The following is an 18,431-nucleotide window of genomic DNA, read 5'->3' on the forward strand; positions in this document are numbered from 1 at the left end:
CAACACTACAGTTTCATTATTACTATGCTGTTTATTGTCTGTTTTTCCCTTCCTGAATGAATATAACTCTCCTGAAGACTGGAGGGGGACATCATTGTTTTTCACTGTTGTAGTCTAAGTGCATAATAAGTATTGAAAAGTCGCTAAGTGAATGAATGAATGAACTTTCATGTGCCGTTTTGTTTTAGGTGTTTCCTTTGTAAGCACCATGTAGCTCAATCGTTTTAATCCAATCTAAGATTTTCTACCTTTTTGTAACAGACTTAATATGTTATTACTTGGGTGCTTCCTTGTCTTTTGTTTTGTGTTTTATACTTATTCATTCAAATATATATTTTTATATAGTGTGAGGTATAATTTTTTTTTTACAAGTAGGCACTGTACATATATTTGACTCAATTCTGGGACTTTTTCTTGTCACTGATGTATTTTTCTTTTGATTAGAGGAGCTTTGTAATAAAAAGTAATATCCCTTTATAGTTTTTATTTTGAACATACCTTTTTCCCCTTTTGAATTAAAAACATTATATCCGGGGCTTCCCTGGTGGCACAGTGGTTGAGAATCTGCCTGCTAATGCAGGGGACACGGGTTCGAGCCCTGGTCTGGGAAGATCCCACATGCTGCAGAGCAGCTGGGCCCGTGAGCCACAATTACTGAGCCTGCGCGTCTGGAGCCTGTGCTCCGCAACAAGAGAGGCCGCGATAGTGAGAGGCCCGCGCACCGCGATGAAGAGTGGCCCCCGCTTGCCACAACTAGAGAAAGCCCTTGCACAGAAACGAAGACCCAACACAGCAAAAATAAATAAATTAATTAATAAACTCCTACCCCCAACATCTTCTAAAAAACAACCAAAAAAAACCCCCAAAAAACATTATATCCGGTATATTTCCTTCCCCTCTTGTAAAAATTTTTAGGCACAACAACCAAAAAAATTGTTTGCTAAATTAAATTGTCTTAAAGTTTTATGTTAGTTTTCTTCCCCCCCCAACCCCAGTTTTGCCCATTTTATGTATGAGACATACTGAAAAAAAATGCTTTTGGTTTAATTTAGTCTTCCTCATTTATTTTGGCTTTATTTTAATTTTATTCACTTAAGATTTTATCCTTATTTTTTCATACTTTTTTGATTTGTTTTTTATTTTTCATATTTCTTTCAGCTAAACATGAAGTTCATAATTATTTTCAGTCTTTATTTAAAAAATAAGTTAAAGACAATTTTTCTCTGTGACAGCTTTATTTTTAGGTCTTAAGTTTTCATGTAATGAATTTCCCCCTTTGTTTCTTTCTAGGACAGTAGTAATTTGGATGTTGGTTACTTTTCTTTGATCTAAAGTTTTTAATTTGGAGAATGTCTTATTTTATGAGTTAATGACTTTTTAGTGAGTTTTTAAAATTTTGGCTTTATAGGTCATAATCAGACAAAGTAGCTTGTAAAACCTCTGATTTGTAGGGTTTAGCAATATTGTCTCTGAAAGCACAGCATAACATAACGATTATAAGTGGTGCTTTATTTTCAGATGACCTAGTTCAAATTTAGGGTGACTCTGGGAAGTTGGGTAACCTCTTTCTGCCTCAATTTTCTTATCTGTTAAATGGGAAAAATAGTATCTATGTTATAGGTTTGTCCTGAGTATGAGATAGTATGTATTTAAAATATTGTATGAAAGACATTTTTCTAAGTAACTGAATTTTAACTATCATTAGTAATTACCTGAACACGTGAGTTCAACAAACTCCATTTGATAGTCCTTTCTTGTTGATAGAGATATATTGCCTCTTACCGTGATTGTGGTTTGTTTTCTTTAACCAAATTATCTTGTAACTGTAGCAGTTTTTCTTTTATCTATTTGGACATATACAGATTTGACTTAAACCTTGATTAATTTTTACCATTTATCGTTACATGGTATCTGCCTTTGCCCCATTGAAGTTTAAGGCTGCAAATTCTGCTTAATCTGATATAAATAAGACCATGCTTGCTTCCTTTTATTTGCGTTTTCTTGTAGTATTTTGTCCGTTCCTTCTTTTTTAACCATTCTTTATCACTTTGTTTTAGATTTATTTTTTGTAAACAACAAATGGCAACATTTGGGTTTTTTTTAAAGACTAATATGGCATGTTAGTCTTGCATAAGAAATATATCCATTCCCATTTTCTGTGATAATTCGTATATTTGGTTTTATATATCTGTCTTAGTTTACTACATATTATTTTTGAGTATAACATAATGCAATATATATCATAATTTATACTATTAATTATACTTCTTTAGAATCTTTACTTTTTCTGGTATATTCAAATTTGTCATTGCTTCATTTTTCTTCTCTGTTAATTTGGTAGTTTTCTGATTTTTAGTTCTCATAGCTACCAATCCACACCTAAATATTATAACTGAGCCATATCTACTAACATATCAGATTACTTTGTTGCTCTTCTGCTGCTCCATGGTGTAGTTATTGCTACTGCTCTTCCTCCAGCCCCTCTTAGATGACCTTCGAAAGTTTCAATCCACCCATTACTCCTCCCCACACCCAGGCTCCATTTTAATAATTTTTTTTTTTTTTTTTACGGTACGCGGGCCTCTCACTGTTGTGGCCTCTCTCGTTGCGGAGCACGCGCTCCGGACGCGCAGGCTCAGGGGCCATGGCTCATGGGCCTAGCTGCTCCGCGGCATGTGGGATCCTCCCGGACCGGGGCATGAACCCGTGCCCCCTGCATCGGCAGGCGGACTCTCAACCACTGCGCCACCAGGGAAGCCCCATTTTAATAATTTATCAGTATATTACTGGCTCTGTTCTTACGGAGAGTCTCTTCTGTTTCAGGAGGTCTTCTTTAATATTATGTTATACATTTCAAATCATGTTAATATTATCCATCTAGTTGTAACCATGTTTCAATAACAAGCTCTATTGTTTCTCACTCCTTCCCCTTGCTTGAGACTTGCTTGGCAGCTTGTTAGTACCTCCTTAGTGTTTTCTCTGCAGAGATTACAGGGGTGATTTATTCCTCGAGGCCCTGCTCATTTGAACACATCTGGTTTTGGGCCTGTCATATGAAAGACAATTTATTTATGTATAATATTCCTGGATTGAAATTCTTTTCTCATAATCTCATTGTCTTTTTGCTTTCACCCCTGCAGAGGAGAAGTCTGAAGCTAGGATGCTTTTCTTTACTTTGTGAGTCAGCTGTTCTTTCATCTAGAAGCTCTTAAGAGTTTATCCTTGTCATTCAGAATTATATAAATGTATGCCTCAGTGTGTCTTTTCATTAATTCTGGGTTGGTGGTTTTCTTCCTTCAACACTTTAGATATTTCACTCCATTCTCTCCTTGCTTGCATTGGATTCTGGCTTGGATTCTGAGAAGTCGGTTGTAATTCTTATCGTTGTTCCTTTGTAGGTAAGGTTCACATTCCACCAACCCCTGGGGCCCAATACCACCCCCACCCCTTCTTTGCTTTTTTCAAGATCTTTTGTATTTGGTTTTCTGCAGTTTGAGTAAGACAGGTTGAGATGTGGTTTTGGGGGCATTTATCTTGCTTGATATTCTCTGAGTTTCCTGGATTTTTCATTAATTTTGGAATGTTTGGTTATTACTACTTCAGGTATTTCTTCTGCTCTGTTCCTTCATCTTCTGGTATTATAATTATGCATATATTATGCGTTTTAATGTTGTGCCACAGTTCTTGGATGTTCTGTTTTTTTCATTCGTTTTCTTTTCACATTTCAGTCTGTGAAGTTTTTGTTGACCTATTTTCAAGTTCACTGGTTGTTTCCTTGGCCTGTTGTGTGATGAGTCCATCAGAGGACTTGGAGCATTTACTTTAGATTTTTTTCTAGAATTTCTATTTCTCTGCTTATATGACTCATTTATACTTGAATGTTGTCTAATTTTTTTCATTCAACTCTTTAACATGTTAATTATCGTTATTTTACACTCCCTGTCTGATAATTCCAACATTTGTGTTGTATCTGAGTCTGGTTCTGATTATTACTTTGTCTCTTCTTCGTGTGTTTTTTATTACTTTTTGGTATGTATTGCAATTGTTTTTTGAGAGCTGGACATGTATCTGGTGATAGAACTGAGGTAAATAAATTTTTAGTGTGAGGATTTGTGTTAGTCTGGCTAGGAGTTGGGCTGTGTTTAATGTTTGTTGTAGCTGTAGGCGCCAGAGCCTTCAAATTCCTTTAGTGTCCTTGTTTTTGACTTCCCTAGATCACTGGTTTTTCAGCTTTGGTGTCTCATACCTAGAGGGCTTATTAAAACACTGTTCACTAAGTCCCATGCCCAGAGTATCTGTTTCTGTAGATGCCTTAATCTAATGCTGCATAAGAAAGCACTGCAATATTTCACAGCTTAAAGGCAACACGCAACACTTATTGTCTCACGTAGGGGTCTCATGAGGCTGCAGCCATCTGAAGGCATGACTGGGGCTGGAGGATTGGCTTCTGTGATGGCTCACTCACATGGCTAGCAAATTAGTATTGATGTTTGACAGGAGACCTCATTTTTTTCCCCATGTAGACTTCTCCATAGGGCTGCTTGAGTGTCCTCATGATATGGCCGCTGGCTTTACCCAGAGAAAGTGATCCATGAAAGAACAAAGTGGAAGCAGCAGTGTTCTTCTGTGACTTGGCCTCATTGGTCATACTCTGTTATTTCTGCAAGATTCTATTGGTTACAGAGGTCAGCCCTATTTAATGTGGGAGAGGATTGTACAAGGGCATTGGGGGAGGAGGTGATGACCATCTTGGACACTGGCTATCATAGTAGGTCTGGAATGGGGCTTGAGAATTTTGCATTTCTAACAAGTTCCCAGCTGATGCTGATGTTGTTGACTTATGGACCACACTTTGAGAACACTGCCCCAGGGAGTACCCAAGAAAAGCTATTGGAATGTGGGAAGGAATTATTAGCATATCGATGTTCAGATATTTGTGTTTTAAAAATAAGAATGAGATTTCATGTACATATAAAGATATAAATAGCCATGCTGGATGAGTGCTCAAACTTTAATTAAGGGGTAAATGATCAAATGTTTTGAAACCCTTAGGCTGGAGGACATATCCACAATAACTTGTAATCTTGCTTATAATCTTGCTCTTAATTATGTCTGTGAGGCTTTATCTTAATACATCTCAAACCCTTTTCTCCTACTGTATAGTTCCATTAACTTATCAAGTATTCTTTTTTTTTTTGAGCCATGTGTTTTCAAATTTATCAAGTATTTTTTAATGCTTCCATGCCTTTTTTTGTGTCGTTGGCCCATATTTATAAAGAATATGTGATTCATGTGTCAAGACTTAATACTTTACTCCTCCATAAAACTCAACCTGATAATACAAAATAAAACTTAACATTTCTTCCCCCTTTGCAACTACCCATTTACCTTTCAGAGACTTTTTATCATTGCTTCTATAAAATTTATTGCAGATATTTATGTTTAAATATGTTTTCTGACCTGAATATAAACTCCTTGAGAGCAGGATTAACCTTTTATTTTTCTTTGTATTCCCAGAAATTGGGACAGTTCCTGGAACACTGGCAGGAACTCCTATGCTCTTTGTATGAATTAAGAAATTAATACACTGGCCAGACCTTATACCATGATTCCTCATTTTCCCACAACATATAGTACTGAGAGAAGGGATCCTACATTGCATTTTCTCTTCAACTATTAATTGTGAACATGACCAGGTGTTAGATCCCCAACATATTGCATGCTATTCAGTTCTGGTCACTGTAGATTGAACACAGATGTGCTGTTTCAGGGGCCAGTGTCATTTGAGGATGTGAGTATGGGCTTCACTCAGGAGGAGTGGCAGCACCTGGACCCTGCTCAGAGGACCCTGGACAGGGACATGATGCTGGAGAACTATAGCCACCTCATCTCAGTGGGTAGGGATTGTATAATTTGTAACTCCAAACAATATTTGTTTCCTTTTTAGCTGCTGATATAGGTGGTTTCTTTGTAGAGATTAATAATTTATAGATTTGAAATTCAGGAGTCAAAGGTGATCCCTTTCGGGCACTACAAAGAACACTTGTGTTCTCTTCCTCAGTGAAATGTTCCAGTGGATTTATTTTCGTGCAGGCTAACTTTGTCCTCCTTTAAAGGTCCTGAACCTCAGGCCACCTGGTCCAAGTCCTGTGTCATTTTCCATTCACAAGGTATTGTGTTACCAAACCAGAGGTGATTTTCAAATTGGAGCAAGGAGAAGAGCCATGGATGTTAGAGGAAGAGTCCCAAAGTCAGAGCCACCCAGGTGAGTTAGCATAGACTTTACTGTAACCTGGGAGAAACTGGATCCCAGGGAGTTAGTTCAGATGTTGGCATGTTTGAGATTTTTTAGGAAATTTTTTTTAGAGTTAATAGAACTTTGGAAGTGACCAAGAATAATTGGCCTTCGTGCCTCAGATGCATATATCACCCTGGCGGATAAGAGCTAAATGGTTTCTTTTTGGGTTTTCTTCCAAAAATCCAATCCTTGCCTCTCTCATTTTAAATATTTGTTATTCTTTCTACATCAATTTCATTTGTCATCTTTTAATCATATATTATGTATTAATTCACTAAGTATTAATTTGACATCTACCATATGCCAGGTTTGTCTGTGTGCTGGGGTTGCAACTGCTAACAATATAATGACTGCATTTTAGTGGCAAAAGAGAATGAAATGTGGTACTCTTTATGAAAGTGATCAGGAAAGAGCCTCTTTAAGATCAATATTATAATTAACACAGATCTGAATGGAGGGGGCCAGTGGATTTTGAATATTCCAGCCAGATGGTATACCCTGTGCCATGAACTTGAGGCCAGAGTGTTTAGTGTCTGCAGAACAGGATAGCATTTGCCAGGGTGAATAGAGATCAGAGAGTTAGAGATGATATCAGAGAGGTAGTTGGTGCCAGTATTTGGCTTTACTGGCTATCGAAAGCTCCTTAATTCTTTTTTTTTTTAAAGATTTATTTATTATTTATTTATTTAATTTTTTTTTTGCTGCATCAGGTCTTATTTGTGGCACGCAGGATCTTTATTGAGGCGCGTGGGATCTTTCATTGTGGTGTGTGGGCTCTTTGTTGTTGTGCACAGGCCTCTCTCTAGTTGTGGCGGTGGGTTTTCTCTTCTCTAGGTGTGGCTTGCAGGCTCCAGGACGCATGGCCTCTGTAGTTGTGGCGCGCAGGTTCCAGAGTGCATGGGCTCTGTAGTTTGCAGCATGCAGGCTCTAGTTGAGGTGCGTGAGCTCAGTAGTTGTGGCACGCGGGCACATTGTGGCATGTTGCCCCACGGCATGTGGGATCTTAGTTCCCTGACCAGGGATTGAACCCGCATCCCCTGCATTGGAAGGTGGATTCTTTACCACTGGACCACCAGGGAAGTCCCGAAAGCTCCTTAATTCTAATTGAGATGGAGTCATTGGAAGGTTTTGAGCAAAGGAGCACATGTTCTGATTTGCTTCATGTATACCCCTGGCTGCTCTACAGTGGAAATGTTGACAGAGGGGGTGGGGAGGAGGGATGAGTAAAGTCAAGGAGAGCAGTTAGCAGTTCTCCATGTGAGGGATTGTGGTGCCTTAATACCGGCTTGGAAATAGAAAGTAAAGTGACATGATTGGATTCTTGATGTATTTTGAAGTTGTAGCCAAAACAGGATTTGTTGTTAGATTGGATTATGGGTATGAGAAAAAGAATAATCAAGAGAAAAACTGAAAGGTTTTTTTTCCTGAGGCACTAGATGTCTGGTAGTACCTTTAACTCAGACAGGGGAACTTGAACAGAAGCAGTTCTGGGAGGAAACAAGTAAAGATATGGGTACGTTTATACAAATATTATCTGTATAAATTACAGATGATCCCCAAATTACAGTGATTCAACTCATGATTTTTTGACTTCATGGGTTCAAAAGCAATACCCATTCACTGAAAATTGTACTTTGAATTTTGATCTTTTCCCTGGGCCAGCGATATGTGGTGGTAAGATACTCTCTTGTGATGCTGGGTAGCAGCAGTGAGCCATAGCTTCCAGTCAGCCACATGACCACGAGGGTGAACAACCTTACAACCATCCTGTACCCATACAACTGTTAGTACAGTATTCAGTGAACTGCATGAGATATTCAACGCTATTATAAAATAGGCTTTGCATTAGATGATTTTGCCCAACTCTAGGCTAATGTAAATGTTCTGGGCACGTTTAAGGTAGGCTAGTCTAAGCTATGAGGTCAGTAGATTAGGGGTATTATATGCATTTTTGACTTTTGATATTGCCAAGTTACAATAGGTTTATGGGGACATAACCTCATTGTAAGGCAAGGAAGATCTGTAGTAGCAATGTTCTGTTGAGTATACAAACAACAAAAATAAAATATTGAAAAACAATAGCATGTAAATAATTTATCAGTTGACCAGACTGGTGTTCTAAAATCCTTTTATTTTTTAGAAGTGTTGTTGAGTTAAATATGAATGGTAAAATTTAATGAGTAAATGCTAGCAGAAAGTAATGTATAACTTCTAAACTTTTGAAGGTAAGAAAATAGAAAAGAAAAAATATACATATATTAGATCAGACCAAAAAAGAACAATGAAAGAGAGGGGAAAAGCAGTAAAAATTAGAATAAGTGGAAACTGTAAGTGAAATGAAGGAAACCAACCTAGATATTTTAGTAATTACAATACATTCAAAAGGACTAAAACCTCTTGTTAAAAGACAGATATTGTCAATTTGGATTTTTTACAAATATAGGTATATGGTGTTTGAAAAGTACATATGTAATATAAAAAGAAATAATGGACTGTATTCCATTATTGGAATGTAGAAAGGAATAGTGATATACTTCAAATATTAAACAAAATAGAATATTAACCGTTGGTATACCATCAGGGATCCAGTGTACCCAATTTTTGTTTTTGAATTTCTTTTTGAAACAGTTCTAATTATTTGCAAGGGTTGTTGTTTTATGACTTTCATAATTTCTTATAAATTAAAATAAAATTTTAACTTGAATGAACAAAGAGAAAATTTACTTATATTTTTAAATGGAATAAAACTCAGTTTATCTTGCAATTTCCACATGGGTGACTTGGTCCCATTTATAAATCTAAGAAATATGGGATTGTTGTGATCTTATTTTAAAGTATTTTGAAATGTTTTGCTACTTCATCCCCCTAGCAATTATTCCAACATTACTCATCAGTTATGTTCAATAGTGCTAAAATACACTAAAATATAAGAAAATGAATGATGGAATTTCTTGGAAGGATAATGCAATAGTGAGGTAAATCCTCACCATTATATCATCCTTCAGTTTTCTTATTCAGTTCTCTGAAGTATTGCTTCAGCTGTAATGAAGGGATGAAAGAAATCTGGAGACCTTATTTGTTGTTTCTTTTTAAAATTTTATTTATTTATTTTTTGGCTGCATTGGGTCTTTGTTGCTACATGCGGGCTTTCTCTAGTCACAGCTAGCAGCTGCGCGGGCTTCTCTTGTTGCAGAGCATGGGCTCTAGGCATGCAGCCTTCAGTAGTTGTGGCTTGTGGGTTCAGTAGTTGTGGTGCATGGGCTTAGTTGCTCCATGGCACGTGGAATCTTCCTGGACCAGGGATTGAACCCATGTCCCCTGCATTGACAGGTGGATTCTTAACTGCTGCACCGCCAGGGAAGTCCCCCTTATTTGTTCTTTCTTTCTTTCTTTAGATTTCATTGAATATAGTTGAGAATTTAGAATTTTTATTTTCTGCCTTTAATTGCAAAGGGCAGAAAATTGACATAAGGATACTTTCCACAATTATTAGACAAATCAGAAGATGAGTGTAAAGAGATAGGGAAAAGTACTCTAGACCCTAATAACGGTGGATAATTGATTGTATAAGTGAAATTCAGACTGTAAGTTTTTTTTTAATAAATTTTATTTATTTATTTATTTATTTAATTTATTTTTGGCTGCATTGGGTCTTTGTTGCTGCACACAGGCTTTCTCTAGATGTGGCGAGTGGGGGTTACTCTTGGTTGTGGCACACGGCCTTCTCATTGCGGTGGCTTCTCTTGTTGCGGAGCACAGGCTCTAGGCACGTGGGCTTCAGTAGTTGTGGCTTGCAGGCTCTAGAGCGTAGGCTCAGTAGTTGTGGCGCACAGGCTTAGTTGCTCCGCAGCATGTGGGATCTTCCTGGACCAGGGCTCAAACCTGTGTCCCCTGCATTGGCAGGCAGATTCTTAGCCACTGCACCACCAGGGAAGTCCCCAGACTGTAAGTTTTAGATGATATGCTAGATGAATAAAGATGTGCCTCTGATCCTGTTGTAAGAATAGCCTGAATGTATACTTCATTTAGGCACTACTATTCATTGTGAATCCCCATGAGAATGCAAATATAGCCTAGGCAATAGTTTTCCTTAATGAAAATGAGTACTTTCTGAAATTTAATTTGGTGGTGTTATGTGGAATAGAAAAGAGGAGGATGAGGTTGTAAGCATGTACATTAGTGAGGCTCTTGCTTTGATAACGACTAGGCCCTGATTTAATTGTTCCGAGTCTAATTGTTCCTTGATATCTCCCCTTACCATCATTGTCTATTAATTTTCCTTGTGATTCTACTTAATATTTGTTGAGTTGTTAGGCTGATTCTATTACCTGTAAGTTCCCCACCCCAAGATTAAGCAGTCATTCAAACATTTTAAATTTATTGTTTGTGTTTATTTCGAATTCTCTATTTTTGAATGTCACAGTTAAATTCAGGTATAATTGGCATACAACATTTTAGTGTCAGGTGTACAATGTAATGATTTGATATTTGTATATATTGCAAAATGATCACCACACTAAACCTTTTTGAAGTGTCAAATTATTGCATTTTGTCGCCAGATTCCCCATTTTTCACTACTGCAAGTTATTTATTTATTTTTCAAACCTAGAGGAGCAAGGCAGTATGCCCTTGAGATTACTTTCATAGCAAATGACTGGGCTAGAATAAGACATATGAATATGTCTTCTCTTCATAAGAAATATATTAACATGTATAAACTATGGCAAATTATTTTCATTTCTATACTTCTGCATAGTTGACCTGATGGAGAAGAGCCAGGAAAAGGAAGACCAGCATTGGTGGAAAGTTGATTTTGTCAACAACAAAACACTGACTAAAGAGAGAAATAGTGTATTAGGAAAAGCATTTTCTCTGGGTACAAACTCTATTTTATCAAGAAAAATACCTGGTAAATATGACTCATATGGAATGAATTTGGATTCTCTTTCAGAACTAATCATTAGTAATAGACACTCCTTTGTAAGGCAGCCTTATGAGTTTAATACACATGGGAAATTACTCCTCTGTACAAAGCACAGGTCATTCTAGAGAGAAATCTTTAGAATATGATAGAACTGGAAAAGCCATTAGTCAAAATAAGGACATACTTCAGCATCAAGATACTCAAACTCTGAAGCTTTCTTCTGAATATAGTGAATGTGGGAAAGCCTTCAATGAGGGGGCAACTTTCATTACCCATAAGAGAGCAAGCTCATGGGAGAAGCCCTATGGAGGTAATGAACATGTCAAAGCCTTTTCTGATAGACCAACATTCATCAGGGAACTCATACAAGGGAGAATCACTATGAATTGAATGATTGTGGGAGGTGGTCTGTTGGTGAGAAGTCAACTTTAAATAAGCACTATGGAGTTATCATGGGGAAGAGATACTGTGAGTGTATTGAAAGTGAATAGTTTCAGAAAGAAGTCACTCCTTCAGCGAATTTATAAAGGAGAGAAAACCTTTAACTGTTATGAAGATTGGGAAGTATTCTGCAAGAACCCAAATTTCTTGCAGCATCAAGAAACACTTATAGGGAAAGAAGTCTATAAAATTAATCAGTGTGCTACTGCATTTTACAAGAAGCCAAAGCTTCCTACATATCAGAAAACAGATGTAAGAGAAAAACTCTATGAATGTAGTGAATGTGGCAAAACCTTCAGCCATAAGTCATCTCTCATCCTACATCAGAGGATACACAGAGGGGAGAAATGCTATGAATGCACCAAATGTGGGAAAACCTTTGGGTATAGGTCAGGCCTCGCAGTACATCAGAGAACACACACAGGGGAGAAACCCTGTGAATGTAATGAATGTGGAAAAAATTTCTGTGAGAAGTCAAATCTCCATGTACATCAGCGAACACACAGAGGGGAGAAACCCTATGAGTGTAATGAATCTCAGAAAGCCTTCAGTGATAGGTCAGCTCTCACAGTACCTAAGGGAATACATACCGGGGAGAAACCCTATGAATGTAAGGAATTTCTCCCAGAAGTCAAACTTCATTAATCATCAGAGGACTCACACAGGAGAGAAACCCTATGGATGTCACAAATGTGGAAAATCCTTCTCTGTGAAGTTGAAACTGAGGGAACATCAGAGAACACACACAGGAGAGAAGCCTTATAAATGTAATGAGTGTGGGAAAACTTTCTACCATAAATCATCCCTCACAGTACATCAGAGAACCCACACAGGGGAGAAACCCTATGAATGTAACCAATGTGGGAAAACCTTCTACCAGAGTCATTCCTCACAACACATCAGAGAACACACTAGGGAGAAACAGTACAGGTGTAATGGAACCTTTCACCAGCATCTCGATTTCAGTAAACAGCAGAGAAACAGCACTAAGAAGAAACCCCTGTCAACATCCTGAAACCTTCACCCTCTTGTTGGACTCATTGCATAGCAGAAACAACCTGGGACTGAGGTGGGGGACCCAGTATATATGAGAAACCTTTTGCCTAGAAGTGACATTTCATTGAGTAACAAATAATATTTGATAACTTTATTAATATTTTGAAGATGTTACAGTGTCAAAAAAAGTTTAAAAAGGAGGCCTTTTGCAGAATATGTATAAGTATGCTATGTAGAGAAACTTTTCATGATAGGTTTGCTTATTGGAATGCAGCATTGTAGGAAGTATATGTATATTTGCTTAATAACTCATAAAGTTTTTATTTCATAATTTTAATATGAATATGAAGTGTATAAGTTGTCCCATACTTAATACCTATGTAATTTTTTGTTTTAATTGAAATTTTTATTGAGATAATTGTAAATTGTAAGATGCAGTTGTAAGAAGTAATACAGAGAGACCTCATGTACCCTGTACCCTGTTTCCCCCAATGGTAACATCTTGTAAAAATACAGTACAAATATCAGCCAGGATAATGACATTATTGATATAATCCACCAATTAGTTCAGAATTTCTCAATTTTATTTGTACTCATTTATGTGTAGGTATATTTAGTTCTGTGCAATTTTATCACATGTGTAGGTTTATGTATCCACCATTGGCTGTGGCATCTGTTGACTGTGTTATCTATGACCACAGATATTTCATGATATTCAGGGGTTATTAGTTTCTCCGGTATTATAATTATGTTTTTCAAAAGAGTCTCTATATTTTAGAGATAGAAAAATAACATATGCTGCAGCATTCAGATAATTGAAATACAGGCAACAATACCATGAGCTTGGAGATATATATGTATTTAATTGGATCATCTGTTCTTTCATTTCCAGGATTTGTTTTTATAACTTGTATATTTATTTGTTGACTACATTAGGTTACAAATACTTTCTCCTAGACTGTGGCTTATCTTTTAATTTTATTTATGCTATATTATACTGTATAGAAGTTTTAAGTTTTGATGCAAATATAACAATCTTTCTTAGGTCTAGAAATTCTTTTCTAGACTGAGGTTGCAAAGATATTCTTCCAAAAGACTGAAGTTTTGCTTTTCATGTTTATATTTTTAAATCTGTCTGGATTTTTTTTTTTTTGGTGGTACGCAGGCCTCTCACTGTTGTGACCTCTCCCGTTGCAGAGCACAGGCTCCGGACACGCAGGCTCATCGGCCATGGCTTACGGGCCCAGCCGCTCCGCGGCATGTGGGATCTTCCCGAATCGGGGCACGAACCCATGTCCCCTGCATCGGCAGGTGGACTCTCAACCATTGCGTTACCAGGGAAACCCTGGAATTTTTTTTTTAATGGTATAAATTAGTGATCTACTTTCTTTTTTTTTGCAAATGGAAAAGTCAATTGTCTCAGGGCCACTTTTGAAGGTCTGTATATTCGTTTTCCAGGGCTGCAGTAACAAAGTACCACGAACTGGGTGGGTTAAAATAATAGGAATTATTCTTCCAGTTCTGGTGATTAGAAGTCTGAAATCAAGATGTCAGCAGGGCCATGCAGTCTCTGAAGGCTCACGGGGAGAATCTCTTCCATGCCTTTCTCTCAGCTTCTGGTGGTGGCTCTCCATCCTTGGTGTTCCTTGGCTTACAGCTGCATAACTCCAATCTCTGTCTCCACTGCCTCATGCATTCTCCCTTCCTGTGTCTAGGTCTCTGTGCCCCTTTTGGAGCCAGCAAGGCCATGGCCCTGTCTGCTTGCCCAGAACCTCAGGCGCAGCCTAGTTGCCTCAAACCTAGCTCCTGCCGGTGCGCAGCACACACTGGTGGAACTGAGCAGAACCCTGCACCCACCCCTATCCCCCTGCCAAGGGCAAAGGCCCCTCCATATCCCCTGCCTCTTATTTACAAAAAAGTACTAGATCTATGGCTAGCACAATTTCAAGAACTTGGCCTTAAGAGAACGGGATTAACAGTGTTGCTCATAATAATCTGTATCTTTGTGGGCATCAAAATAATCGTAACTTGTTCTGCCCGTATATGTAAATGGTCAACTACAATTGTCAGTAAAGACATACTACAGACCCGTGTCGACATCTTCCACTCTAAGTATATGGTGCCCTATGTCAGCATGAAGTTACAGAAGACAGACCTTCGACCATAATCCAATAAAAATGGAATGATGTTCTGACAAGTGGGGATTTGTAAGCAGCTTTTGGCAGGAAAAAGCTCTTTGCCGGAAAGAGCTCTCTGCCAGAGGCCGCTTTTGTCTTGTCACTAACCTTAAACCAGGTGCCCCCATGCTCTACTTATCTCTGGCCCTATTGATCACATAATACCTTGCCTAATCTGTTGGTTCTTTCCATAGATCAAAGAGTAGAAATGAATAAGTAATTAACACATGACCCGATCTCTTCCCTAGCTTCCCCTTCAGTAATCTTGCGAGAACGAACTGTGTGAACAAGACAGTATTGAAAGAAAGATCATAAGAAGTCAACAAGCCTGCATGATAAGCCTGCATTCAGTGGGGGATGGCGATGCCTCTGACCTCCTGTCTCAAGGATTAACTGAGATTACTTACCTTTTCCCTTTAAGAACTTCTCATGGCTGAGCAGAATCTTGGGAGGTGGTTTTTGGGGAGTCCACCATCTCCCCAGCATTCTGATTAAAAGCAACTTTCCTTTCTACCAACATTTGTCTCTCTTGAGTATTGATTTCTGAGCAGCAAGCATCCAGACCTGATTTGGTAACACTGGGATGGCAGCACAAGGTGTGCGGAGGGTGGGGGTCTTTTCTTTTTATTGCCTTGTTGCACAGGCTAAACATCTGGGACAACGTTGACTACAAGTGGTGAGTAGACATCTTTGCCTTGTTCCCAGTCTTAGGAGGAAACTGCTCTTTATTTCACCATAAAATATGATGTCAGATATATGTTATTCCATAAATGCCCTTTATTAGATTGAGGATGATTCCTTTAATTCCTAATTAATTGACAGTTTTAAATCATGAATGTGTTGAATTTTTTCAAATGCTTTTTCTACATTATAAAGATATGGTTTTTCTTTTTTAGTATGTTAATATAATGAAATACATTGATTTTGAATGCTAAGGCAACCTTGCATTTCTAGGATAAATCCTATTTGGGCATGATGCATTACCATCTTTTATAGATTAGAAGTTTCAATTTGCTATTTTTTTAAAAGAATTTTTGCATCTATGTTCATGAGAGTTATTGATCTATGATTTTCTTTTCTTGTGATGTCTTTGTCTGGCTTTGGTATGTGGGTAATGTTGACTCGTAAAATAAGTTGGAAAATGTTTATTCCTAGAAGAGTTGGTGTACAGTTGTTACTAGGTCTTCCGTAAATGTTTGGTAGAATTCACTTGTGCCATCTGGCCTGTACTTGTTTTTGTGGGAAAGTTGTCAGCTACAAATCGTTTAAATAGGGCTATTCAGGTTTTCTCTTTCTTCTTGAGTGAACTTGGGTAGTTGTACCTTTCAAGGACTTTTTCTGTTTCAACTCTTCAGGTATCTTTCTGTTAGCAATTTCTAATTTAATTCTATTCTGGTGCTAGAATATACCTTGTATGATTTCCATTCTTTTAAATCGTTTGAAACTTGTATTATAGCCCGTATTATGTGCACTTGAAAAGAATGTGTATTATGCTGTTGTTGGAGTATTCTATAAATGTTGAGTTAGTTGATAGTCATTTTCTGTCCATTTGTGCTATCAATTACCTGAGAGTGTTGAAATATCTAACTATAATTGATAAACTGCCTACAGCTATTTCATGTTTTTATTTCATGAATTTTGAAGCCCTGTTATAAATGTATTGGAGCTAGAAGATAACTGCTTTGCTGTTGGATGGTCTCTAGGGGCCATTCAACAGGGCCATTTCTACAGAGAAGAAATTTCCCGTCTCTTGCTGGAGGGTAAGTCCCTGGTTGACAATGCACAGGGGCTGCGGAGGAGGGCAAGTGTGTATGGAATGAGGGGAATGTCCCGTATTCGACTGGCCACTAATTTCACTGCTTTCCTTTCATGTCTCACTTCTGTCCTCCACAGTATTAACCATTTCTGAGTCTGGAGCCAAGCTGGTTCCTTCTTGTCCTTAATGCAAGTAGTATAAATGGTCTCTGCTTCTGCTCTGATACAGTAGCTGTCCTCCTTCCATATTTCAAATTTTTATTGAGACCTCCTATTTACTGGTGGTTTTTCATTTGTTCTCTTCATTGCTGTGGTATTATAAATGTAAAAACTTTCTAGGATTTTAATGCTGTCCAGAGAGATGTTTAACAAAAGCACACTTTCTAGTCCTTTTCCCTTAAGCATTTTGCTTAGCTGACTAAACCCTGAATGATTTTCGTAGCCCCTGCCGATCAGTTGCCACACACTCCCTATGTCTTAGCTTTTCCCAGCTCTACCTCTTGAACCTACTTGTTGGTATCACTTGCTCTCAGGTACCAACTCAATGTCAGTTTTACTCTTGCAACTACTTCGAGCATGTTGCTTTGGACTTTTCCTGGTCCTCATTACCTACGGTTCAGCCTTGCCCTCCATGCTGTTATGTGCCTTTCTTTTCAATGAAAGTACAGTGAGAAAGGTCATGGAGCTGCAAAAGTGAACGTCCATATTTTATCCCCTAACTGGCTATCAGGGTGGGGGATGAGACAGGAAGAATTTAAAAGGTTATAATTTAGGAGTGTGACTACAAGGAGTGATCACATATTCACCAGTATTTTGACCTTAAGATCTTAAATGATCCACACAGAAAGTAAATAACACCTACCGAATAGGTAAGAATTGTTTTTTTTCATGTTTTTTTGCGGTACGCGGGCCTCTCACTGTTGTGGCCTCTCCCGTTGCGAAGCACAGGCTCCGGACGCGCAGGCTCAGCGGCCATGGCTCACGGGCCCAGCCGCTCCGCGGCATGTGGGATCCCCCCGGACTGGGGCACGAACCCATGTCCCCTGCATTGGCAGGCGGACTCTCAACCACTGCGCCACCAGCCCGGTAAGAATTTTAAGAATTGTAAAATCTTGTCTCAAGTACTCAACAAGTAATCTGTAACCTAGATTCTTCGCTGAGTTAGTGTTAGAATTATCAATTGAATACAATTATTGAATTTCCAAAGCTCTTTGTTCAAGTCAAGTACTGGTAAAGGATCAATCCTAGGGCAACCCTTGAATTCTGAAAAGGAACCATTTTGCAACATATCCTTTTTTTTTTCATGTTCACATCTCTGAAACTGGGGGGTGTGTGTCTTAAAAATTAACAAAGTGTTTTCTCTTGTCAATCCATTGGCATCTTTAAGATCTGATGAAATGTGACACATCCCCTGTTGTTCTTCCTGCATTTTCATGCAAAAGTCTCTTTTTCTAACTAATTTTTTCCCCCAGACTGCCTTACCACAATCAGTGAAATGCTTCCCAAGGACTCTGATCACACTTCAGTTGTATTAAGGAAGGTAATGCTTAAAAGAGAACAGTAAAAGCTAACCATAATTAAAAACATTGATAACTTAAGGTACGTATAAAAGGAGACTTGGAAAAACAGGCTAATTTATACGCGTTTGAAACTTGGACTTCAAATCTACCCTCTGGTCTCAGTGCACATGGATTCTTGTGATCTTATTTGACTCCAAGTCCCAGATAGATTATATACATCAGCCAATTAGAAGACATATATGATAAACGAGTCAAATCCAGAACAGATGCTCAGATATAATCTTATGAGGGCAGGAGAAACTGGGAGGTATTCATCATTC

General features: G+C 38.1%; 2 protein-coding genes across 5 annotated transcripts in view; both read left to right on the plus strand.

Moving 5' to 3' along the window:
• Window positions 1–15,355, plus strand: part of TFAM (transcription factor A, mitochondrial) — a 42,543-nt gene extending 27,188 nt beyond the window's left edge. For 2 of the 4 annotated variants that reach the window (XM_067710174.1, XM_067710175.1), the window contains one exon: window positions 15,085–15,355. The gene's annotated coding sequence lies outside the window, so the exon portion shown is untranslated. Of the gene's footprint in view, window positions 1–6,116; window positions 6,266–15,084 lie in introns of all 4 variants that reach the window. The other 2 variants (XM_067710172.1, XM_067710173.1) reach the window with 2 other exon arrangements.
• LOC137209058 (zinc finger protein 300-like) lies at window positions 6,277–15,355 on the plus strand. Its single transcript, XM_067710166.1, is given in 2 exon segments — window positions 6,277–12,280; window positions 12,282–15,355. Coding segments are annotated over 2 exon segments (1,014 nt in total). The 5' UTR covers window positions 6,277–11,663; the 3' UTR covers window positions 12,679–15,355.
• Window positions 15,356–18,431: the final 3,076 nt, after the last annotated feature.

Source organism: Pseudorca crassidens, chromosome 16, assembly GCF_039906515.1.
Source record: "Pseudorca crassidens isolate mPseCra1 chromosome 16, mPseCra1.hap1, whole genome shotgun sequence".
Lineage (NCBI taxonomy): Eukaryota > Metazoa > Chordata > Mammalia > Artiodactyla > Delphinidae > Pseudorca > Pseudorca crassidens.